This window comes from Bubalus kerabau, chromosome 11, assembly GCF_029407905.1.
Source record: "Bubalus kerabau isolate K-KA32 ecotype Philippines breed swamp buffalo chromosome 11, PCC_UOA_SB_1v2, whole genome shotgun sequence".
In the NCBI taxonomy this organism is placed as follows: domain Eukaryota; kingdom Metazoa; phylum Chordata; class Mammalia; order Artiodactyla; family Bovidae; genus Bubalus; species Bubalus kerabau.
In genome coordinates, this window is record NC_073634.1 from 28,942,338 (window position 1) to 28,969,192 (window position 26,855).

The window sequence follows — 26,855 nt, forward strand, 5'->3', positions numbered from 1 at the left end:
GACCTTTTTTAAAAGTATGAAATACAGTATTGACACAAATTAAGAAATTTGCTACTGAGTTTACTTAGAAGGCAGTTTGGCAATGTCTTGGCCAAAGTATTTTACTCAGTAAATATTTTTGAATGAACAAATAAATGAATAAATATTACATGTTTTAAGACGATATATATTTAGACTTTGATCCAGCAGTTTCAGTCTAAGAAATTTATGCTTAGGAAATTATCTTAATTTGCAAAACATTTGTGTATGAAAATGTCTATCACAGCATCCTCTTTCTGATTAAAAAAAAAGAGATAATAATTAGCATGCATTGAAATGCAGGTTTTAAGTACAAGATTGGATCAGTTTGGGTAGATATTTGCTGTCACTCTTTCAAGATATAGAACATTTCCGTTGCTGCAGAAATATTACTTGTACTCCATGGTTTATAATACAGAAAAACTGAGATCATCTTAGATATAGAGTAGGGGATAGTTTTAAATATTTACATAATCAGGTAACGCTTTACTGTGCTGTCATTTTCAATGTGCAAAAGAATGTTTAATGTTTTAGAAATAGATTATGATGTGTTGTTAGGTGATAAAATAAGTGTAGAGTATTACATAGTTATCCCACTTTTGGTAAACATTTGTAGAAAAATGTCTGACTAGGAAATATATTAAGGTATACTGGATATCTCTGTGTGGTTTTTACTTCATTTTTGCTTATTTCTGTTTTCTAACTTTATAATATAAAGTCTGGCTTTCTTTTTTAAAAAATTTTACAAGTCTGTCAACCTCAAACATACATAGGTGAATTATTTTCCAACTTTTTTAGAATGAGTAAATATGGATTTATGCTAAAATAAATATTATTTTTAAAAATTTAACAATACAATAAAATATTTACACATAAAATACTGCACACGAAAGTAATCTTTGCATCATCATGCATTACTCCATGTGCTTTATTTATGTAAAAGGTGAGAAATTTAACTATGGTGAGCTATACCACCCTGTAATTTATACTTAATATTAATGTGGGAATATGGGTGGGTGCTCTTCAGTAATATTTACAAAGATCGACCAACCATTCTAAAAGTAAGAGAAAAATTTCACCAATGCATTCAACAAAGAGATGCACTATGTGTTTTTCTGGATCATTCTATCACCATGAAAATGTTTTTTCTTTTACTCATGGGCTTGAGAACTCCCTGGTATTGTGCTAATATATGTTTTCCAATGAACCCAGTGCCACTTTAAATCACATTCTTATTCCAGTTCATAATAACTAGTTGTCCTACTGTTTCAAGGACTGTGTATATCAGATCCTTAGGCTTTAATATGATCTCATGGCTAAGGGTTTATAATTTCTTTCACATTCAGTGTTTTTGTTTTTTTTTGCTTATTTTTAATTATCAGCATGCCTTGTCAATTTTCACTCCTGTTACATCTCTACTGTTCCCTGCTTCCCATTTTACAACTGCATTTTAAATGAGTGCAAGCTGCTGTGATTATCAGATGACTAAACCACTAGGATTTATAGACAGGATGCTCATTAGATTTCCTTCCTACCATTTGTGAAGGGTTGTCCACCCCCATATTTTCACCTGCAAAGCCTTATATGAGAAAAACTCTTTCCGAGTGACTTGTTCTGAGCTCACATTCAGGCTACAATCCCAGATACGGCAGAGCAGTGTTTGAATATTTTGGAGGGGAGGAGACATTTTCAAGTTGTAAGTACAGAAATATGTAGGCAGATATTAAGAACTTGACTAATTTGATTCTGGATAGGCAGTCTTGCAACTTTTAATGCTTTGGAAGAACATTTCCTATATAGAAGTTCACTTATTTTTAAAAACATGTATTGAACAGTTACCCCATGTCAAGCAAGGAGCTGAGGTATTTAGATGAATAGACTGCTACCCCGTTCCCCAGAGAGCCTCATATCTAGTGGGAAAGAAAATAATATAAACATATTTATAATTATATATTAATACATAAAGTGCTATTATTGACATGCATCATAAGGTGCACAGAAAAGCCGAATAATTTAGACTGTGGAGTCAGGAACAACTTCTCAGAGAAGGTTTGCCTGCAATGAGTCTCCATGGAGAAGTAGGATTTAATTTTGGAAATGGGCAAAGGAAGGTATTCCGGGCTGGAAGACAGTGTGGACAAAAGACAGTGTCTCACAGCGTGGTCACCTATGTAAAGAGCAAGTCCTCTGAAGAAAGAGTTGGAGATCCCGATCGTGGAGGACTTTTTTGGTCTTGTTAAGGACTTCGGTCTTCATCCTAAAGGTGATATGGAACCCCTCAGGGTTTGTAACAGGGGCATGGCTGTGTTCAAGTTGTTAACAGATTGCTCTGCTGAGAGGAAGATGAATTTGTGGGAAGCAAGCTGGAGTTTCTAAGAACAGTAAGTGGAGGTGGTTTTCCTGAAGAGGATGAGACTCTGGAGATGGTTTTCCTGAAGAGGATGAAACTCTGAACTGGTCATTGGGAGAGAGACCAGAGGGTGAATCTAAATAATGTTAGGAGGTAAAACTCTTCAGTTAGACTGAAGCCAGCAACTAGGAAGTGGGAGAGAGAAGGATAGCTGGGTGAAAGATGGTGCCAGATGATAGAGACCTCCGAAAAGAGGAGCTGTTTAGGATGATCAAAAGCTTCTTTTGGGACTTATCAGTTTTACAGCTTGTGAAGACACCTAAATTAAGAAGTCCAGCAGGCCGTGGCAACACAATCTCCATCAGAGGCAAAGTCTTGGTTGGAAGGAAGGATTTGGGGAATTATCATTGTGGATGTGATGGTCGACTCCATGACAGTGAAAGAAATCATCCAGGAAAATGTGTAGAGTGAGAAGAGCAGGGGATTGTTAATAGGACACTAGGTCTCCCAAATTTGAGAACACGTAAAGGAGATACATGAAGAGACCCTGCAAAGTAAGTCATGGAGGCCAGGAGTGGAGTGTTCAACAGGGAGGGAGTGATCTGCAGTGTCAGATGCAGAAAGTGCACTGTGGTGTGTTCAGGGGTAATGGGGAGATGAGTAAGAGCAGTGCTGAATTTGGAGGACTGTCCCTGCTTCCTGGCACATGAGAAAGAATGGAGCTGGGAAGGGAACATGGTGTCAGGAGAGGCACTGAGGTCAAAGAAAAGAGTGGCATGAATAAGGAAAGAGGGAACTGGGGGGAGGTTGAGATCAGGAAGTAGAATGTAAATTTCAGAAGAGGAGCCATTCCCAATGAAGGAAAAAGGACAGAGGTGTGGCCAAGGGGATGAGTAGCAAAAAATGGAGGGACAGCAAAGGTTTTTCGAAAGGAAAAGAACAAGGTACTGTGAGTTAAGATTGTAGGGAGGTAGTGCAGCATAGAGCCTCTGGCAAGAGTTCAGGAGCCAGACTGCACACCAGTGCACATCCTGGCTCTAAAATTTGCTGCGTGTGGGACCTTGAATAGATTACTTAGCACCTCTGTGCCTTAGTGTCCTTTTCTGTAAAGTGGGAATAATATTAGTGCCAATCTCACAGGGTACTGGGAAGATTAAATTATTTAAGTGTGTAAAGTGCTACAGTGCCTGGCACATCATACAGACATCCAAAATGCTAGCTATTATCATAAGAGTTTCCCCTGGATGATGAAGTCAGCGAGACAGGTGACAGGATTTGTAGGGGAGAAGGTTATAGGCATGAAAATATAGTAGAGGAGAGAAGACCATGGGAGCTTGTGTTTTGTGTGATGACAGAGGCCAATCAGGAAACAATACACTATTTGTCATCAAAGTTTCAGACAGAACCAATACAAATACCTTTGTTATGGATGCAAGGTAAAAAAAAAGAGTTATTCTTTCAGCTTTTTGGTTCACCAAAGCCTTGAAGTTTGAAATTGTCTTTAAATCTTTGTGCAAATTCTTCTAGTGTAATTTATTATGATTTTTTTTTTCAGAATAAGTCAAAGTTGGGAGAAATCTTAACATATCAGTTTTACCTAAAAAGATAGACTATGTTTTTAAAACACAGCTTTTACAGTGACTTGGCAGAGGTCCTCGTTAATTTGTAGTTCCTCAAAGGCACACATTGCTCTATTTAAAGATAAATCATTTCCAAAGTATACTCTTTATAGCCAGATGCATTATGCTTCAATTTTAGTGAGACTCCTTTCTGGAGTTTGTTTAAAAGAAGAAAAAAGTAAACTGTATAACACAAACTATTTAAAACTTCCAGTATATTTTTCTGTAAGTACATGTTTCTAAATTTAATTAAACCGAAGCATTTCTTGCCAAATGAAACATTTTTTGTTGTTGTTTCTCCTCAAGCAACATTTTAAATCCATCAGACTGTTAGATGGTGAAGTTATTTGTTTGCTTAAACCATGCTTTGGAAAGCCCAAAGACTGGCTGCATTTGTGGGTTTAAATGAAACATGTGTTTTACTTCTCCTTAGGCATAGCAAGGAAGGAAGTGTTTATTGAGTAACTACTAGTATCCTTTATTTACATATTCTCCTTTGGTCATACAACAGCCCGCTGAGGTGTACAGTCATCCCACGTTAAGGAAAGAAGTTGGGAGGTCAAGTCAGTTGCCTGAGGGCATCATCTATCCAGTATGTGGCAGAACTGGAATCTAAACCTTGGTCCATTTGACCTCAGAACCCAGGCCCTTTCTGCTGTTGTGACTTGCCCACTGCAAAATCCATTCTTCTCTGTTTATATGTTGTCATTACAAGGTCCCCGCAAAACACGTGTGCTTCTCAGCCCCACATGCTGCCCCTCCCCCAGTGACGTCTCCCCTTACTCGCTCAGTCTCGGACACGTGGGCACACACCGTCTCAGGACCTAGGGGCTTGCTGTGTCCTTGCCCAGAGTGTTCTCTCAGGTGACTGCATAGCTCACCTCCCTCCTCTGGGGCTTGACTCTTCGGTGTTGGTGACGCCTTCCTGACCACCGTATTTTAAATTGTAAAACACATCCCCTGCTTCACCAAGCACTTCTTTCTCTTTTCCTGCTTTATTTTTCTTCTTCATGTTTATGACCATGGGCAAGCATGACAGCGGAATGTTGGGCTTTGGTTTTACGAGCCAGCGTCTTGGTTTCCCGGTGGTGGGTCTCTCCAGGTTGAAGTCCACTCTAACTATCAAAGGAGAGAGGGTCAAGCCTCAAGGCAAAGATTGGCGGGGCTGCCCGGGTAGTGGAAGTATTGGGCAAGCTCAACCAGGCACACCACATTCTAGGTCTGGGGCAACAGAACCCATTACAGATCTTATCCACTGGAGGGAATGGGGTTCTTGGTGTTTTTCTAAACTTGAGGGTATAGCTGGGACTGTCTGACAGAGATCTTCAGTGCCTGAACCTGGACAGAACTGGGGCAGGAGGAACTCAGTGAGGATCTTGCATTGCCAGACAGGTTCTTTACCATAGCACCACCTGCGAAACCCAATAGTGAGGATCTCACTAAAGCCACTGAACAGTGAAAAACCTGTAATATTCAGTACGAATTTATGTGTAAATGTGTAGAATGTGTGTGTAAATTACCCACACACACAAAACACATCTAAGTGTGCAAACTTTGTATTCCTAATGAAGATACGTAGCACACTGCTGGTTTGGTTGTCTGTCTGCCTCATGAGGCAGTGAGCTCCTTAAGGAAGGAAACTGTCTTGCTCATATCCGCCCCCCCAGTACCTAGACCAGTCCCCGACTAGAATCAAGAACCAGATTCAGATTCCATCCCAGTCACGAAAGATAGTTCCTGACATATAGGAAGTACTCAATATATAATAGTAGCTTTTAATGTTGTGTTTATTATTTTGTGTGTATGCTTCTGGAGAAGGCATCAAGTGTTTTGAATGAATGAAACTTTTGTATTTTGGAAATCACTAGAATTCTTAGGTTTCAGTCTTCTTGTTTCTAACATTATATGTTAACCTGGAGAGCCACAGGATTATTGGAAATCTATGTAATATGGAAACTGTGAAAAATACTTACTTGTGAAATTGGCATTTTTTAATCCTTAGTCTTAGGTGTAATGTTTGACATCTAGTAAACACTCATTAAATGTTGAGTGGTGAGCATGAGAGCAAACATGCCATGCTACTAGACTAACAGGTGAATTGCAAAGAGCATTCAGATAGTCTGGTTAAAATGTCACCTATAACTTGAGCAATAACTTGAGCAAACTGGATAGCTGTTCAAATAGCTTCAAATAAGAGTGTATATGCCATATTTTAAGGTGTCAGAGTTCTGCGCTACATTTATAATTTTTTGAAATATGATTTCAGGTAAAACATGGTTACTCCAAGAGAGTCTGGTGTAAACTTATAGGAAAAACATTATATTATTTTCGTAGTCAAGAAGATAAGGTATGTATATGTTTTTAATATGCTGATTAGAGGAATTTTTTGTTGATTATGGCTTCAAGTTTTTCCTTTCACTGTTCTATTGCTAGCCCAAATTTTAGAATTTTTGATGTTGAAATTTTGCATAAAATTTATTACTAAGGTAATCATAGGCCTACAGGGATCTTGATTCTTAATTATAAGCCTTAGCAACTTTTAATTAATGCTTCTTCTAAGACCTAGAAAAATCTTCCTCTACCCCACTCTCAGCCATCAGTTTCTCATATTTTTCAGGCCTGACAGAATAGATAAGTTTGAATGATGGGAGCATCAAGCTAGGAAAGAAGCTGAAGAGAAAAAAGAATCCAGTCCTGTCCCAGGCCCTTGAATTCCTAGACACCATTTATCTATCCATCCATCTACCTATTTATGTCCCATTGGTTCATTTTTAATTAATCTCTTCCCCAAAGAACTTGAGTTACCTTCATTTTCAGAGGAAAAAGATGTCTTCCAAAGGTGAAATGTATGCCTAATTATCATTGGATCAAGAGTATTTGCATAAAACAATGATGCCTGCTTCACAGAATAGCAGCCTGTGAGTGATTACTGTATTAATGAGACCAGACTTCTTGGTCCACTGACCACATAGGTCAGTTAGTATTTCTCTGTTCTATTTTTGCAGCCTGTACTCTTGGTTCTGACTAGCCGTATTTATTTATTTATTGGTCACTTCATGCAGCATGTGGGATCATAGTCCCCTGACCAGGGATGGAACCCACATCGTCTGCATTGGGAGTGCACAGTCTTAACCACTGGACTGCCAGGGAGGTCCCTGACGAGCCATATTTAAAAGGCATTTCCTTATTCTCAGTATTGCTCATGGGATGGAAATTAACACAGTGAAGCTTTGAGAGTGTTGTCTCTGAAGCAGTGTGGGAACATGCTCATTAAAATAATACAGGAATAAGCACATGACAAAATTGTATATCCCAATATAACCCTAACTCAGTTATCAATCAGGAAAACCGCAGCCGCTCCGTGTATTCCATTTATAACAATTTTAACATAGAATTAGGGACATACATAACTTTTAGAAAGTCAGGGTGGTAGAGGTTGGGGAAGAAGCTGCCACTGAAGGTCCAAGAAGGCAGGACCAGCAGTCTGAGCCCAAAGCACAGAGGCAGCTGGTCCTCAGCAGTTGAGAAGCCTCTGTGACGCTCCCAGTGGCCCAGGCATCTGACTGCAGCTGTCTCAGAAGAACAGTTACTCCTCTGACACCCTCACCTTCCACATTACATGCAAATTCTCTCAGGCAAGCTCTAATTCTGACGAATATAGTGCCCAGCTTCTTTTCTGCAATTACAGGAAGATTTGATTGGGATGCTGAGTTTATAATCCTCAGTCTAGCACATCTGTTTAAAACACACATAGCAGAAAAGTCAGAAAGAACTGTACCGAAATGTTGAGTGGTGGTAGAATTATGGATGACCTTTTTTTTCCTTTTGGGGGTGAAAAGTGAAAGTGTCAGTCCCTCAGTTGTGTCCTACTCTTTGCCACGCCATGAACTGTAGCCTGCCAGGCTCCTCTGTCCTTGGGATTCTCCAGGCAAGAATACTGGAGTGGGTTGCCATTTCCTTCTCCAGGGGATGTTCCCAACCCAGGGATTGAACCCGGGTCTCCTGCGTTGCAAGCAGACTTACCATCTGAGGCACCAGGAAAGCCCCGCCTTCTTTGGGTGCCTTTCAGTTTTTACCAAGTTTCTATAAGTGTGTGTTTTATAAATAGAAAAGTAATTTAAAATTTACCGAGAGTAAAATTTAAATGTTCTTACTACCACTACTAATAACAATTTTTATTATTTAATAAAAATGGATAACACTGATCATAGAAGGAACAAGTCAGAAGAAAATAAATAGATGAGCAGAAATCCATTATAATTAGTGGAAAAGTATTAGAATGCTTGTGAATCAGTATAGGCTAACTTCATTTTGTGCAATACATGTTTCAGAAACAATTTGTCTTTATCTCGATCAGTGTCTTTTTAAAAATTCAGTCAAAATATTTAAAAACGCGAGGTCTATTCACTGTTTATGGAGTCACGGTGATCCTTTGGTGAAAGGAATGTTGTTGTTTATTCACTGAGTCATGTCTGACTCTTTGTGACTCCATGGACTGCACCACGCCAGACTCCTCTGTCCTCCACTTTCTCCTTTGAAATTAGATCAAATTCATGTCCATTGAGTTGGTAACACTATCTGACTATCTCATCCTCTGCCACCCCCTTCTCCTTTTGCCTTCAATCTTTCCCAGCATCAGGGTCTTTTCCAATGAAAAGACCAAAGGATTGGAGCTTCTGTTTCAGCATCAGTCTTTCCAGTGAATATTCAGGGTTGATTTCCTTTAGGACTGACTGGTTTGATCTCCTTGCAGTCCAAGGGACTCTCAAAAGGAATAACCATCCTTAAATATTGCGGTGGATGGAACCTTGATTATCATATGATTAGATATGCCTAGAAGACACAATTAGGATAGTATTGTCACGTATTATCATAATAGAATTAGTTTTCTTTACCTGACTTTTTAAAGCTTGCTTTTTATTTATTATTTATTTATTTATTATTTTATTATTATTATTTTATTTATTATTTATTTATTTACTTATTAAAATAAATAGGGTGAATTTGCCGCCCTATTATTTTTGTTTTACTACCTTTCTTTTTATGAAAATATAGATAAGTTAAATTTTACATTTTTCCTTCAGAAGGAAATTTTCTTCATTCAGTACCCAGAATAGTACTTTGCACATACTAACTACTCAGAAAATAATTGTTATGAATTTAATGGGGAAAGAAGTTTTTCTTATAAAATAGAACACATGTAATTAAGTTAATTTTTTCCTATTAATCAAGTATTAGGCAGATAATATTGCATTTTAGATAAGATATCTAGGTAAGATAGTTTAAAAGCTACAAATCTCAAGCAGACTGTGTATGTTCCTGGAATAAGTGTACTTAATTAAAGCAAAAGTTTTAAAACATAGCAAATAATTGTTTTTGTCAGTAAAAGAGTAGGTAAAATTTAATGTAAATTATTTTTAAGATTTTTTTTCTTACCGTTAAATTAAGATGGAAGAAATCATGGCATTTTTTTGTGATTTATTTTATATATACATGTACATATATCCCTGGTGGCTCAGTGGTAAAGAATTTGCATGCCATAGCAGGAAACACAGGTTTGACCCCTGGGTTGGGAAATGATCCCTAGAGAAGGAAATGGCAACCCACTCCAGTATTCTTGCCTGAGATATTCCCATGGACAGAGGAATATTCCCATGGACAGGTGGGCTACAGTCCCTGGGGTCACATAAGAATCGGACATGACTTAGTGACTAAACAACATATACATATAGGGGGCTTCCCTGGTAGCTCAGCTGGTAAAGAATCTACCCACAGTGAGGGAGACCCTGCTTCAGTCCTGGGTTGGGAAGATGCCCTGGAGAAGGGAATGGCTACCCACTCCAGTATTCTTGCCTGGAGAATGCCATGGACCGTATAGTCCATGGAGTTATAAAGAGTGGCACATGACTGAGTGACTTTCACGTTTTCACTCTTCATATATAAAAATAGCCTCAAAACATTTTTCATTTATTGGGATTTACAGTGATAGTTAATCATACTTCTTCACACTAGCTGTCTGACTTTTTTACTTTTTTATTGATAGTATTGGGACTATGTCTACACTTATCCTTTTAATCCAATATTAAATTAATCCAATCCAATCCAAATCCAAAATTAAATCAATTTTGTTGGAGGGTTAAAAGTCAAATGAATATTTTGACTGAATAACCTAATTGCTTGACTAGGTAGTGGATCATTTTGGTCAAATTGAATAATTTGAACCACTGTACAGAAGTGGCTTCTTGCTTTTCCCACAAAAACTAAATGTCTAGTATTCAGATTGTTCTCTTATACCACAGTTGGCATGTTAACTGTGTAGATAATCCAGTTACCTTTAGGCATTCATTTAAAAACAGATATGGTTAATAAAGCCAAGAATGAAAAGGACTATGAAAAATTTTAGCAGGAAAAGATTCAGGAAGTTCCGTCCTTACAATTACTAATATTTACTTTAGTTTCCTTTAGGTCAGATCAAACTCTGGGAGGCTAAAGTTGAAGAGGTTGACAGATCCTGTGATTCAGATGAAGATTATGAAGCCAGTGGGCGAAGTCTGTTATCCACACATTACACTATTGTGATCCACCCCAAAGACCAAGGCCCAACTTACCTCCTAATTGGATCCAAGCATGAAAAGGTATGTAAGGACTAACTGGTTGATTTAGAATGAGTTAGACTAATATGATTAAGTATTGGTAATAATTTTCAAATGAGCATAAGTAGGTACAATCAAGGGGTTCCCAAGTGGCTCTGGTGGTAAAGAGCCTTCCTTCCAATGCAGGTTAGACATAAGAGACACAGGTTCGTTCTCTGGGTTGGAAAGATTCCCTGGAGGAGGCCATGACAACCCACTCCAGTATTCTTGTCTGGAGAATCCCATGGACAGGGGAACCTGGAGGGCTGCAGTCTGTATGTTCACACAGAGTTGGACACAACTGAAGCGACGTAGCACAGCACAGCAAGTACAATCAAAGACATATACATTTGTTAGACATAGTATTCTTTTAAAAATAATTTTATTTTAATATATTTCAAACTCAGAAAATATACACCCTTTTTTACTTAACAGATGTTAGATTTCATGGTATTTTTTAAAAATTTTATTTATTATTTTTGGCTGTGTTAGGTCTTAGTTTCCACACGTAGGATCTTTCATTGTGGCATACAGGCTTCTCTCTAGTTGTGGTATACAGTCTCAGTGGCCTCTCGACGTGCAGAATCTTAGTTCCCCAACCAGGGATCCAATACCAAGTCCCCTGCATTGCAAGGCAAGATCACTGCACCACCAGGAAAGTCCCAGATTTTATAGTATTTTTTTATCAGTGTGAATTTAGTAACCGTCTAAATGGCCAACGATAAAAAATTGATTAATTAAATGTATGCGTATGATAAAATATCCTGCAAGCTTTATATTTTTTATATTAAAAATAGATTGTTATAATTTCTGAATTTTACTAATATATTATAAGGAGCATATTAATGTAATCTTAATATAATCTCAACTATGTGAAAATATACATATATATTTTAATAGAAAGATAAAAACTACTGTATTTGGGGAGCAGAAAATGGGTTTTTTTTTCTTTGTTTCCTGCATATAAAAAGTTATACAAAATTAATGTATACAATTTGATGTTTTGGAATAATTATGTACTCATGAAACCATCACCATAACCTGTGCCATAAACCTATCCATCACTTTTCCTCTTGTCCTCTTTTTTAATTATTATTTTTGTGTGTGTGATAACAACTATTTAACATAAGATCTACCCTCTTAGCAAGTTTTAAGTATGTAATACAGTATTGTTAACCATAAACCGTGATGCTAAACAATAGATCTCTAGGACTTACTCATTTTGTACAACTACAACTTGTACCCTTTGATGAATATCACCCTATTTCCCCTTCCGTCTAACCCTTGGTAACCGCCATTCCACTCTCCACTCCTGTGAGTTTGATGATTTTAGATCCATCATATAAGTGGTATTATATGATAATTGTCTTTCTGTGTCTGGCTTGTTTCACTTAGCATAATGTCCTCCAGATTCTTCTGTGTTGTCACAAATGGCAGGATTTCCTCCTTTTTAGGGCTCCATTACATTCCATTGTATGTGTATACCATATTTTCTTTACCCATTCATCCATTGATGGACACAGGTTGCTTCCATGTCTTAGCTACTGTAAATAATGCTGTGATGATCATGGGGGTGCGTATATCTTTCTGAGTTACTGTTTTATATAAATTTATATTGCAAAGCTTCCTTCAGATAAATACCCAGAAGTAGAATTGCTGAATCATATAATAGATCTATTTTTAAATTTTGAGGAACCTCCATACTGTTTTTCCATAGTGGCTGCACCAATTTACATTCCCACCAGCAGTATACAGGGCTCCCTTTTCTCTATATCCTCACAAACGTTTGTTATTTCTTGGCTTTTTTCTTTTTTTTGTAAGATGATAATTCATTGTGATTTTCAGTTGCATTTCCCTGATGATTAGTGATGTTGAGCTCCTTTTCGTGTACCTGTTGGCCGTCTATATGTCTTCTTTGGACAAACGATCCTCTTCCCATTTTTTAATTGGATTGTTTGTCTTTTTGCCATTGAATGGTATGCGCTTTTTGTATATTTTCAATATTAACCCCTTATAAGAAATATGATTTGCAAATATTTTCTCCCATTCAGTAAGTTAATTTTTTATTTTATTGATGATTTCCTTTGTTGTGCAGAAGTTTACTGATTTGATATAATTCTGCATAGCTATTTTTGCTTTTGTTGCCTGTACTTTTGATGTCATAAGAAAGACCAATCTTATGTCAAGAAGTTTTTTCTCAGTGTTTTCTTCCAGGTGTTTTATGATTTCAGGTCTAGTATTTAAGTTTTTATTCCTTTTGGAGTTGATATTGTGTGTTGTGTGAGATCAGGGTCCAATTTCTTTGTTTTGCATATGGATACCCAGTTTTCCCAGTACCATTAATTGAAGAGACTATCCTTTGCCTACTGTATTCTGGCAACCTTATCAAAAATCTGTTGACCATATATGCATGAATTTATTTCTAGACTCTATTCTGTCCCATTAGCCTAATAGGACAATAATTAGGCCCATTAATGAACTTACTGTCTGTTTTTATTGCAGTACCATACTATTTTTATTATTGTAGCTTGGTAATATATTTTGAATTAGGAAGTATGATCGCCTCAGCTTTGTTCTTCTTGCTCAAAATTGATTTGGCTATTTGGGACTTGTTGTGGTTTCAGATGAATTTTAAGATTGTTTTTTCTGTTTCTGTTTTTTAAAATTGGGATTTTGATAGAGATTACTTTGAACCTTTATTGGTTGCTTTCGGTAGCATGGACATTTTTAATATTAATTCTTCCAGCCCATGACTGGATGTCTTTCCATTTACTTGTGTCAACTTTAGTTTCTTTCATTAGTATTTTATTGTTTTTGTTGTATGAAGCTTTTGCCTTCCTGGTTAAGTTTATTTCTAAGTATTTTATTCTTTTTTTTTTTATTTTGGCCATTATTTTGGGATTGTTTTCTTAATTTTCTTTTCAGATAATTCATTGTTAGTGTATATGAACTCTTGCCTGGCAAATCCCATGGACGGAGGAGCCTGGTAGGCTGCAGTCCATGGGGTCGCTAGGAGTCGGACACAACTGAGCGACTTCACTTTCACGCATTGGAGAAGGAAATGGCAACCCACTCCAGTGTTCTTGCCTGGAGAATCCCAGGGACCAGGGAGCCTGGTGGGCTGCTGTCCATGGGGTCGCACAGAGTCAGACACGACTGATGCAACTTAGTAGCAGCAGCAGCAGTGTATATGAACACAATTAATTTTTGTATGTTGATTTTGTGTCCTGCAACTTTGCTGAATTTATTAGTTCTAACAGTGTTTTTATGGAGTCTTTAGGATTTTCAACAAGTAAGATAGTGTCATTTGCAAACAGAGATAATTTTACTTCTGCCTTTCCAATTTGGATGCCTTTTATTTCTTTTTCTTGCTCTATTGCTGTGGCTAGGGCTTCCAGCGGTATGGTAAATAAAAGTGGCAAGAGTGGGCATCCTTGCCTTGTTACAGATCTTACAGGACAAGTTTTCAGTTTTTCATCATTGAGTATGATACTAGCTATTAATTTTTCTTAGATGACCTTTATTGTGTTGAGGTATGTTCCTTCTGGGTTTTGTTTCCTTCTTTAAATTTTCTGGACTTCTTAAGTATTTTTTATGTGTTATTTGTATGTATGAGGAATCAGATTTTAAATTTGATAGAATTTGTTGTATTCCTTAAAAGACTGTTAGTTATATTTATTCTAGCCTCTTAATGTCATATTACTTTCTTAGTTTTCTTATGCTTTTCCAAGAAAATAATAAAAATGTGAACAATGGGAAAAAGGCACTATGAGCACAATTCAAATGAGCCTAAGTGGCTTTTAGTTTTATCTAAAAATTAAGAGTTTTTTTTTTTTCCAGTGTCAAAGTTTTCTACTGTCTATTCAAGTTGTTTTTTCCTTAAGTCATCAAAAACTGTATCTTGGTAACATCTCTATTAATATGTTTTAATTTTTAAGGACACTTGGCTTTATCACCTGACTGTCGCAGCTGGAAGTAACAATGTGAATGTTGGATCTGAATTTGAACAACTTGTTTGCAAGTTGCTAAATATCGAAGGGGAACCTTGTAAGTTTATAATGTATAAGTCTTTATAGTTTATGAAATGGGCCCTAACCCCCTTTGCCTAGTAGAGTTTTCTTTTTGGGGATTTCATTTTGTGGATTCCTATTCTGGCTTTGCTTGTCATGGGCTAGGATTCTCACTGTGGTTCTTCAGCTACAGGGGCACCATCATTCATCAACATGCCGTATCCTGTCTCACCTCTCTGCCTTTGCTCACGTTACTCCCTCTGCCTGGACTGCCCTCCCTCCTTCACATTCCCCACCAATCTAACGAAATCCTATCTACTTTAGGAGGTCCCCCATCCAACCCATCCCAACTCAGCAAATGGCTCATGAAAGGTGCCTAATAAATACTAAAATTATGTCCCAATGCACTTTACCATTTAACCCTTTCATAGCATTTGTTGCTTTGCACTGAATTTTTTTTTTAAATGGCTGAAGTTTCCCCATTGATAGCCTAGATTCTAAACTCTGCTCTACTTAATAGAGATCACATTTTATTTGTGATCTGGCATAGGAATTCAATAAATGTTGATTTTAGGAATGACTTCAAGTTCTTCTTTATCTTTCTATCTTCTCCTTCTCTAGTTTCTTCTCTGCAACTTGCCCCCAGCTCCCTTTCATGTACAGTCATCTGCCTACCGAGGTCACCAATCTTTAGCACATTTAAGCAACATAACCAATGTCCTGATAGACTTGTTCTGGCCTAGAATATTTATACCAACCTCGTCTAACTTTAATTTATCCTAAAGAGAAATATGAGAATCCCAATGGCCTAGAAACTGAAATAATATTATCAGAGGTTTTTTCATGACTTTTATGACTTAAATTGTGAGCCAGGCCTGAATGAGCTAATTTCTAAAGGGCTAATTTAATGTGAGGCCCAAGTAAGTAATTCTTTCTGTTTCTTATTTACATTTCATTTTGTACTTAGCCTCTCAGATATGGAGACACCCTACTTTGTGTCACAGCAAAGAAGGAATCATTTCCCCTCTGACAACACTACCTTCAGAAGCTCTACAGACAGAAGCAATTAAATTATTTAAGGTAAAATTTTATGTGGCATTATCAACAAACTTGAAGTTAACGTTTGCCGGGGCTTCCCAAATGGTGCTAGTGGTAAAGAAGCTGCCTGCCAATGCAGGAGATGCAAGAGACATGGGTTCGAGCCCTGGGTTGGGAAGAACCCCTGGAGAAGGGCATGGCAGCCCAGTCCAGTATTCTTGCCTGGAGAATCCCATGGACAGAGGAGCCTGGCGGGCTACATACAGTCCATGGTGTCGCAAAGAGTCAGACATGACTGAAGTGACTTAGCACAGCACATATATCATTAAGCATTTTAATAGGAAAAAATAAAAATATAGGTTATACAAGAAAATTCAAAATATGACAATGACAAAGAAAATATACTGAAATAAAGTTAGATGAATTTAATATGCTTTCTGTGTGAGGATTTGAAATTTCTATGATAAACTATAGTTTGGACCATGTGAAAGACTTAATATCAGAGTCATTTTCTCTTCAGCTTCTCAGATGGAGAGATTTCTGACATCACCATACCTCACTATTGGGAGAGGAGTCAACACTGTTCCTCTTCTCCAGTGCTAATATAATTAGCTCAAATTCTTATTACTCAACCTCTATTAAGTCCCTGATCACTTGAAACTTGCCAGTTATATCATTCTTTACCCCCGCCCCACTGTCCCCTGGAGAAGGGCATGGCAACCCACTCCAGTATTCTTGCCTGGAGAATCCCATGGACAGTGGAGCCTGATAGGCTACAGTCCATGGGGTCACAAAGAGTCCGACATGACTGAGTGACTAAAACTTTCACTTTCGTAACACTTTCACTTTCCATTATCTCTGTCATCAGTCACCTTCTGGTAACTCCTCAAATTTCCTTAAGGATTTTGGCTCCTAACTCACATTCTTTCTCTCTGCCTTAAACTTTGCCATTACACTAAATGACTTTGCTTTCACTTTGCTCACCAATGCCATGGCCTTAAGATTCCTGACCTTCTCAATGTCAATAAGCTTGCTGTCTACCCTGCTTTACCTTTTCATTCTCCATGTCCGTACCTTGACCCCAACATGCCTCATAAGTACACCACTTCTAAAATCTTAAATCCTAATATATCTTTCTTTAACCATAATCTCTTAGCCCATGAGCTCTCTTACTTTCTTACTCTTCCATTTCTCATCCTCACTAAGACCTTTTTTTGAGTAATTTATTTTTTTTGAGATCAAGAAAGAGCATTATAGTTCCTTGGGATCTATGGTCCCATGCATTCTTCAGCCAAACTCGTACCAAGATCACTGCTGTGGTTTTGCCTGCTTCTGTATTAATTGCATGTGTCATGCTAGAGAGCATCAAATATCTGTGGGGACTGGAGCCTGTGTAACTCTATGGTCTTCATTCCTCAGGGCCAACTGTCTCTCTTTGCTTGTCTTTGGTCACATCCCCTCAAACTCCCTACTCAAGTAATGCTCCTCAGAACAAATTTAACTTCATTGGAAAAATTAGAGGGCATCAGAAATGATCACCTCGAATCTCTCATCCCAAGAGACATTGTTTCATCTGTTTCTTCCTCCATTATTTCAGTCTCAGAATATAATGTATCTTCTATGGATTTTTGTCTTGACTCTGTGCTGGCACCTTGATACTTCATTTTCCCTTTAATCTCTTAGAGTCTTCAGTTTTTATCTTTCTCTTTTTCTTGCCTATATTCCTCCCATCTCAAAAAATTATTTGTTTACTAGATAATACTAGGGAATTGTTAATTTGGGAAGTGGATGATGATGACATGATGCTTATGTGGAAAAATCTTTGTCAGTTGAAGAGCCCTACTGAAGTATTAGTAAAATAACATGATATACATTAAAATAGTACAGACAAAAGTGAGTACAGAGATTGAATGAAACACGTATGGCAAAATGCTTGTTGACAGCTTTTGACACTAGGTAATGGGTACATTATACTATCCTCTCTACTTTTGTTCATGTTTTAAAAATACCATCATGGAGTGTTTTTAAAACTCCACCTGTAGAATACACAAATACCCAAAGTAAGACAGACTTTATACAAATATATTTGAAATCTGGATGAAGTGATCAACTATATAACAAAATATAAATGGCCAAAACCAATTACACAGGTGAATAAAAATTTAAACAGGGGAATTTACCAAACTTTGTAAATGTAGATAATCTCAGTGCTGTTCAAGGTGTCCCAAAATACAGGAAAGAAAGAAATTTTGTAAATTTTTTTTCTTTTACTTTGTTTTGGGTAAAGCTCAAAGCTTATGTATATATCAAAATATGTAAGAGTAAAGAGAATATTATAAAGTATAAGATGCTCACCATCCAGCTCCACAGTTGTCAACCTATGACCAGCTTTGTTTTATTCTTCCTATCCCTATTGCTCCCCAAGACTAGGTTATTTTGAAGCAATTCTCAGTCATCATGTCACTAGATTCTCTTTGTGAAGTAAGTATTATTTTTATAGCAAACCCCAGAAAATATTATAGAAAACAGAGCACTTCATACAAAAACTAATCAAATATTAGTCAACAGACTCCAACATCATGTTAAAGGAATACTAATCCTCGGACATATGTATACTTACCACTGATGCATGTTGATGTATGGCAGAAATCAACACAATATTGTAAAGCAATTATCCTTCAATTAAAAATAAATTTAAAAAAAAGAATGCTAATCATGACTAAGAGAGATTTATTCCTGACCATACTAATAATTGGCTTCCCAGGTGGGTCAGTGGTAAAGAATTTGCCTGCCAAGCAGGAGACACGGGTTTGATCCCTGGGTCGGGAAGATCCCCTGAAGAAGGAAATGGCAACCCTACTCCAGTATTCTTGCCTGGGAAATCCCATGGAGAAAGGAGCCTGGCAGGCTACAGTCTATGAGATCACAAAAGAATTGGACGTGACCTAGAGACTAAGCAACAACAACAACATACTAATAATTAATATTCAATTTAAATGATCTAAACATTCCAACTACAAGGTAGAGATTGTCAGAGTGTATAAAAAACCAAGATCCAACTATATCCTGTCACAAGCAGTACTTTTTTTGTTTTCTGACATTTCTTATAAGAAAAAAAAGACTAAGATTTTTAAATAGCCCTCACAAAAGATTTAACTCCCAGCACTTCATTTTACTCTCAGATTTCAATGTCACTAATAAGCCCAATGTATTTAATTCATTGAAACAAATAGACATGTAAAACACCATAACTGAAGTTATTTGATACATTTATAACAGTAATTTGGGGTTGTTAAATTAGCATGCATGTATTTTTTAGAATTCATAGAACATTTTATGAGTATTGAAGCTGCTTAACATGCCTTTAGGCAATCCATCCCAAACTTCCTCAAGCAAGAGTTCTCTAGTCAAGATCAAAATGAAATTTCACAGTTTTATTACAATGAACTGTTAAAATGAAGAATGATAAGTATTAATATCCTACTTTGGAAAATATTTAGGAAAGATTATGCTATAACCTTTTCCTAGTAATCTACTCTAAAATTTAATCTCTTTGGAGGAAAAACAGTATGTATTTACATTACCTTTAAGTTATTTAGGCTACTATTTGCCAAAATACTTTCCTCAGTAAACTAGTTCTTAAAGATGCCAATTGATATTACTAGAAAAAAATAAAGATGAGAAGGGGTTGAACTCTGTTCTGTGTAGAGAGTATAAACATAAACAAGAAAATATCTTGTCTTTATGAAGTTTGTATTCCAGTAGACTCTAGGGGCTATTAATGTTCCATATGCCCTTAAAAAGAATGCATATTCTGCTCAGAGGTGGACTATTCTACAAATTAGGTCAGGTTGATTGATAGTATTGTTTAGGTTTTTTAAATCCATACTGATTTTTCTACCTGCTTGTTCTCTCAGATGTTGACAAGGGGGTTTTGCAGTCTCTCACTTTAATTGTGAATTTTGTCTATTTCTCCTTACAGTCCTATAACTTGTTGCATCATGTATTTTGAAGCTATATTATTAAAACATTTAGAATTGTTACCTCTTCTAGATGAGCTGACCCCTTTATCATTATAAAATGATGCTCTTTATCTCTGGCAGAATTCCTTGCCTGGAAATCTACTTTGTCTGATATTAATGTCACCACTCCCGATTTCTTTTGATTAATGTTATCACAATATATCTTTTCCATCCTTTTAAACAAAAACTTTTGCTAGTAAGAGAATCAATATAATTCATGCAGAATAAATCTTATCCTTTCTCACCCTGAGTATATCTATTTTTTTCATTTAATTCAGACCTGCCAACTTTTTATAAATGCGGCAGTCGACTCTCCCGCAATTGATTACCACATATCTCTAGCCCAGAGTGCTTTGCAAATCTGTCTGACACATCCTGAGCTACAGAATGAAATTTGCTGTCAGCTCATTAAACAGACAAGATGGAGACAGCCACAGAATCAACCAGGACCACTGCAGGTATGTGTTGATACATAAACACACAATTTTGAATGATGTTGTTTTCCTGATTGTAAGTATAATACATATTCAATATAGACATTTGAAAAATACAAAAAGTATGAAATAGAAAAACAACTATTACTATTTTGATGTATATCCTTTCAGTTTCTATAATCTATATATAAATGTATATATGTGTATATTTATACACTCACAGTTTTTCACATTACTAACATTACAGTGTGCATATACTTTTTAAAAACTATAAATTTCCCCTATAGCCTTTAGCAGTCTTCAAAACATTAATACTGGTTGCATTAATATCAACTGCTACACGTTTAGGTTTTTCCAATTACCTTTCCCATAATACCACTACAATAGACATCTTTGAACCTAACTTTTGTGTGCAAGTCCAGTGAATTTCATTGTGTCCACTTCTGGAATTTTCCATATCTTCAACAATATTCAGTGTAATTCATCTGTTAATTTCTTTTCAGGTAAAAAGTAGTACTTCACTATTGATTTTGTATACATTTCCTTAATTATTACAGTCAGATTTATTTTCAGGAGGGTTTTAGTCACTTGTGTTTACTCTTCAGTGAATGGTTCTTTTAATCTTTGCTTACTGACTCCCTGTCAGTCACAGGATAAAATAGAAATTTCTTACCCTAGACTCGGAAGTGGATCTAGGTTTTGTGGGACTTGAAACTTGTGCAATGAATACTAAGAAAAAGAATACAAAATTTATTACTTTTACAAATTTTAAAACAACAAATGAGCATGTCATATGACTATGGCAGCTCACAGGGCCTGTCCCAGGGATTTGGAGGGGACCTGTGCCTGAGCGGGGTTCTGAAACTTAAACTTCGTGTCTATCAGGGGCCCTTCATAATCTGGCTCCAGTGGCCTCCTCTTTCTCCGCTTCATTTTATACATCCTGTCTCCAGTGTACAACGAATGAATAAACTCTCCTCATTCTTTGAACAACCCTGCCTTTGCATTATCCTTCACCTGGCAATCCAGATCTTTCTGCATTCTTCCTACCTGTGGACTTCACAGTCCAGCCCAAGCAACATCCCTCGCATAGATTCTTTCCTGACTCCTGCATCAGTAATCATTCCGTCCATTGGTTATATTTAAAAAAGCATTATTACAGTGTATTAGCGATGCTGTATTATAGATTACTGTTTAAATATATATATATATACATATGTATGTAATGTCTTCTCCTAGATCGTAAATTCTTCAAGGGCTGGGCCTTTCCCCCCTTCTCCTTTTTTGTATGACATTTAAAAAAAATATTGAAGTTATACTTAATTAAAAAAATTAAGATATAAAATAGAATACAGACCAGAGCAAGAGAATAATAAAAGTCATATATAACTCTATTACCTAGAGATACCGCTGTTAATATTTTTGTGCTTGCCCCTTGGTTAGCTATTTAAGTATATATGTATGGGTAGATAGGTTTTGCTTTTTGTATAAATTATTTTTTTACTACTTTTCAATTTGCCCTTTCTTACTGCCATTACTTATATTTCAGTGAAGGAGTTAACACATAAATGAACAAAAGGGAACAATTTCCCTAACCTTCTTGTGCAATATCAAAAAGGATTACCATATGATATCCTCTGATACCTCAGTTGTAGATAACTGAATACATAACTAGATGGATTATGGTTCTGACCCAATATGAAGCTTTTATGCTTTTATGTATTATAATGCTCTAAGGAGATGATGTCTATGTGGAAAAAAGCAAAAACATTTTGGGATCAAGAAAGACTATTATCATCCCTTCGCTGTCACCTCCTCTCTCAGTCACACTCCCCCTGACTTAGATCTCTGATGACCACATGGTGTCTGACCTGTGATGCTTCTCTTTGTCCAGGGCTGGCAACTCTTGGCGCTCTGTGTTGGGCTCTTCCTTCCCCATCATCCTTTCCTGTGGCTCCTCAGGCTCCACCTAAAGAGAAATGCAGACTCCAGGTATGCAGAGTTCTAGCCAACTGCACCATTTATGTGGCCTCTCTGTCTGCAATAAATCATAGGTATTTAGTAACCTGCCAGGTACATTTGTGGAAGAATGTGTGAAACAAATGTTGATACAGGAAGCCTTTGGTTATCATTTATGCAGAGCTAGAAAGATATTTCCTTTGTTACGTTAAATCTCTTATGGAAGGTTGCACTAAAAGCTTGAAAAGCTGACAAAGAATATTTTAAGTTAAAAGTCTGTGTACATTTCAAGTATGAATGTCTTATCCTTAGTGGGTGTTCATCCAATAAAAGCAATTATTTTGTTTCCTTATTTTTTCTATTACTATTTTCTTCACATTTAATTCTTTTATGTAGAAGACTTCTCTGATAGTTTTCCCACCTTTTATAATTATATGTATTTGAATTGCCTCAGAATTTATACTTCTTTGAAAAAGACTTTTCCAATTCACTGTTAGAATGGCTTTCTTACAGTGGGGCCTAGGGTGCCCAGCCAAGGGTGATTGGGATCATTTTGTCCAAGAGGTTCATATTAGGTTGTTTAAATAGACTCTGGGACTCAAACAAACGATGAAACGAAAAAACAGCTTGGAAACAGTAGGAAAATATCTTCCAGCTCATAATATATTTTTGAAGACTCTGTCATCAAGGTCATGTGATTACAATGGTAGTCACTGAGAACCACCCGCCCCCTACAAAGGTGAGATTTTAAAGCCCACCTAAAACTTGAATGCACATATATTTAGGTATATTATCAATCTGGTTTTATAAGTGAAATGAAAATTATATGTAACAAATAAGGACAAATAAGATCTCTATCCAGCTTTTACAGGATTTAGTTACCCCAGTGGTTTTGTTTAAGGCTTAACATTTTTAAAGAAGTACATGTTTTATAAAGAAGGAATATTTATTTATTTATTTAGCTGAGCCAGGTCTTAGCTGTGGCATGTAGGATCTAGTCCCCTGACCACATCAAACCAGTACCCCATGCATTGGGAGCACAGATCTTAGCCACTGGACCACCAGGGAAGTCCCAAAGAAAATACATTTTTATTTTTGTTTGAAGATATTTTCTTACCTTGCTCAGCAGAAATGGCATTAACCTCTGTGTTCTTCAAAAGAGAACTCTCTTCATCATGCACTTCTTAAGTTATCCTATTCTAGGCTTTATACGGAGAAGACAATGGCAACCCACTCCAGTACTCTTGCCTGGAAAATCCCATGGACGGAGGAGCCTGGTAGGCTGCAGTCCATGGGGTCGCTAGGAGTCGGGACACGACTGAGCAACTTCACTTTCACTTTTCACTTTCATGCATTGGAGAAGGAAATGGCAACCCACTCCAGTGTTCTTGCCTGGAGAATCCCAGGGATGGGGGAGCCTGGTGGGCTGCCATCTATGGGGTCGCACAGAGTCGGACACGACTGAAGCGACTTAGCAGCAGCAGCAGCAGCAGTCTTTATACAGTTATTTTATTTATATTTGTTAATATAATCACTATATGTTGACCATGTAATGTCTGGTAATTTTAAATTTATTTTGTGATTATAATAATAATAATACAATAATGATGAAGATTGCTTTGTGGGAAGTCTGGTTTAGTCGGTGGTGAAAGTAAAGACACTAGAATTTGAGAAAAGTGACAGCAGTTAATATTATCACTCAATGATGATAATATTATATTAATATATATCAACATTATATAATATTAATTTTATATTTTATATTATTGTGATTATGATAATTAACATTGTCTAATATTAATGTATATTAATATAGCAGTTAATATTATCATTCAATAATGATAATATAATATTATGCTGTCAACATTAGCATGATACATTGTAATAATGTACACCAAGGGAAGTTTCCTTAATGGTTTCATATATCTTAATTAAATTTATTCTTAGGTTTTATCTTAAGTTTTGTATTATAGGACAGAATTTGGAAAATATGCCATTTACTGCCAGAGATGTGTAGAAAGAACACAACAGAATGGAGATCGAGAAGCAAGACCCTCAAGAATGGAGATTCTTTCCACCCTTCTTCGAAACCCATATCATCATTCCTTGCCCTTCAGTATCCCTGTGCACTTCATGAATGGAATATATCAGGTAGATTAGACTTTCTACCCAGTGAACACATGCTTAGTCCAGAATCCTGTGAATGACCTCTGTGGTGTTGAGAGGTAGGCCTGTCACCCTACTTCTGTCAGCAGCTGGCAATGATAAACATGCAAATATATTAGATTTCCTGTCAGGACAGTTGAGTTTTGAAACAGTTTTGCTAAAAAAGGATGCATGCTAAAAAATCCATATTGAATAAAATAAGGGAGGATTTTCATTACCATTATAATTCTGATGGAGAAAAGCAAAAGTACTTCAGTTGAGGGCTTCCCCCAGCAGTGTACTGGCTAGGTGAGAAAATGATTACTGACATGGGGTGTGTACAGGTTTAGTCCCTTTAAAGTCTCCACATCTTAGGAATTCTCCAGAAAAACTGTCCAGGCCCTTCCAACTCACATCTAGGTGATTGCCTATTAACTGAAGCAAACATTCCAAAGCTGGCAATTAGTCTTTGTAGCTCTAAGCCTTTTATCATGGAATTCAGATACTTAACTGTATATTAAAGAAACAAAAATTGAATGCTAAAAGTGTTCATATGTTTAAGTGTATTTCTCTTTTGTTTTTTTTCCCTTTGTTTGAAGATTACATACTGTTCTGTAGTTCATAATGGGCCAGCATAATATCTCTGCAAGAAGTTTATAGCTGTCAAATGATCTTTCTATTTTGAATTCATGTCTGTTGGCTGAAGCCAGGAATTCTTATGTCAGGCTAATGACTAAGATGACATTAATTTTCTCCAGTGGAACTTTGAAAAAAAGTTAAAGCACCTAGATAAATATATGTTATCATTAATCATGCATCAGGTATGCCCTGTTTACCCCCTGAAATCTAGGTTTGAAATGTGTGTACCTTTTAAGAGAAGGACTATGTTGTTTCTGTTTAGGTAGTTGGATTTGATGCATCCACCACAGTGGAAGAGTTTTTGAATACTTTGAACCAAGATACAGGGATGAGGAAGCCAGCACAGTCTGGATTTGCATTGTTCACAGATGATCCTTCCGGCCGGGATTTAGAGCATTGTCTTCAAGGAAACATCAAGGTAAAACCAACTCCTTTTAAGGAGGCAGACCCAGCAAACAGCAAAGAAGTTATTCTGCTATTTGCAAAAAGTTTTAGTTCAAGAATTTTCCAAAAATATAAGCAATCTAATCTTCATGATAAAAAAGTATTGTTGGACTTTGTTGAAGCCAAGGAATTCTGAATAAAATCTGTACACACATACATTGTTGTTGTTGTTTAGCTGCTAAGTCATGTCCGACTTTCTGTGATTCCATAGACTGTAGCCCACCAGGTTCTTCTGTCCATGGGATTTTCCAGGCAAGAATACTGGAGTGGGTTGCCATTTCCTACTTCAAGGGATATTCCCGACCCAGAGATCAAACCCATATCTCCTGGATTGGCAGGCAGATTTTTTTACCACTGAGCCACCAGGGAAACCCCTCACACACATACATCCTACGTGTTAGAGACAGGAAGAAGATTAATAATAGTAATAATACCCTAAACATTAAGGTAGAAAGAGTGGAGGTATGGAAGCTCTAATAAAATGGGTTTCCATTTTATTCATTCACTCAGTATTCATTTAACTGTATATTGTGTCCCAGGGCTTCCTGGGTAGCACAGTGGTGAAGAATCTGCCTGTCAGTGCAGGGAACACAAGAGATGCAGGTTTGATCTCTGGGTCAGGAAGATCCTCTGGAGTAGTAAATGACAACCCACTCCAATATTCTTGCCTGGAAAATTCCACAGACAAAGGAGCCTGGCAGGCTACAGTCCATAGGGTTGCCAAAAGTGGACATGGCTGCACACTCACGCACATACATTGTGTCCCAGGAGCTGGAGCAGACCCTTTGGGGAATATAAAGAAGGAACAGAAATATTCCCTGTGCATAGTGAACTTCTAATCTGCTTAGGGAAGAGTAGCTTTATACACTGATAACCTTAAAATTGAAAATGATAAATAGTTTAAGAATGTGGTGAACATTCTAGAGGAAAAGATTACATTCAGTGGAAATTAGGGAAGATCTCAGCTGGACTTTGACTGGTAGAAAATGTACCAGGCTTCCCTGGTGGCTCAGATGGTAAAGAAACTGCCTGCAATGTGGGAGACCCAGGTTCAGTCCCTGGGTCGGGGAGATCCCCTGGAGAAGGAAATGGCAACCCACTCCAGTATTCTTGCCTGGAGAATCCCATGGACTGAAGAGCCTGGCTGGCTTCAGTCCATTGGGTCGCAAGGAGTCAGACATGACTGAGAAACTAAGACACACAAGAAAATGCACCTGTGGAAATAAAGAAGCAGTTCCAGACATAGGGAAGATCATGAGCAAAGACAGAGAATTGGAAGATTCTTTAAAAATGTTTTCTGGGTCATAGTAAAATAGCTTTAATGAAGTTTCCATCTAGCAATGGCAGTGATTAAAAGCACAGGATATAGAACCATAAGGAACCTTAGAGAAATAACCCACTTATTTTGCAGATGAGGAAACTGAGGCCTAGAATGAAAAATCAAATAGCTGGAACCAGGTCTGGATCCTCTTACTTGACGTGGTCCTTATTGCTCTTGGGAGTAAGCACCTTGTTATGGAGTAAAGGCACTTCTCTGATTTAGAG

The 26,855-nt window shown here is 37.0% G+C and overlaps 1 protein-coding gene across 5 annotated transcripts in view; it reads left to right on the forward strand.

Annotated features, from left to right (window-relative positions):
- PLEKHH2 (pleckstrin homology, MyTH4 and FERM domain containing H2) overlaps positions 1–26,855 on the forward strand; it is a 104,396-nt gene that overhangs the window by 50,710 nt on the left and 26,831 nt on the right. For all 5 annotated transcript variants that reach the window (XR_008700236.1, XR_008700237.1, XM_055539947.1 and 2 more), the window contains 8 exons: positions 6,254–6,334; positions 10,443–10,622; positions 14,558–14,666; positions 15,597–15,709; positions 19,968–20,147; positions 22,018–22,115; positions 24,056–24,233; positions 25,129–25,284. Coding sequence is in view for 3 of the 5 variants with exons in the window: in XM_055539947.1 (XP_055395922.1) it covers positions 6,254–6,334; positions 10,443–10,622; positions 14,558–14,666; positions 15,597–15,709; positions 19,968–20,147; positions 22,018–22,115; positions 24,056–24,233; positions 25,129–25,284 (1,095 nt within the window). In the remaining 2 variants the exon portion in view is untranslated. The remainder of the gene's footprint in view (positions 1–6,253; positions 6,335–10,442; positions 10,623–14,557; positions 14,667–15,596; positions 15,710–19,967; positions 20,148–22,017; positions 22,116–24,055; positions 24,234–25,128; positions 25,285–26,855) is intronic.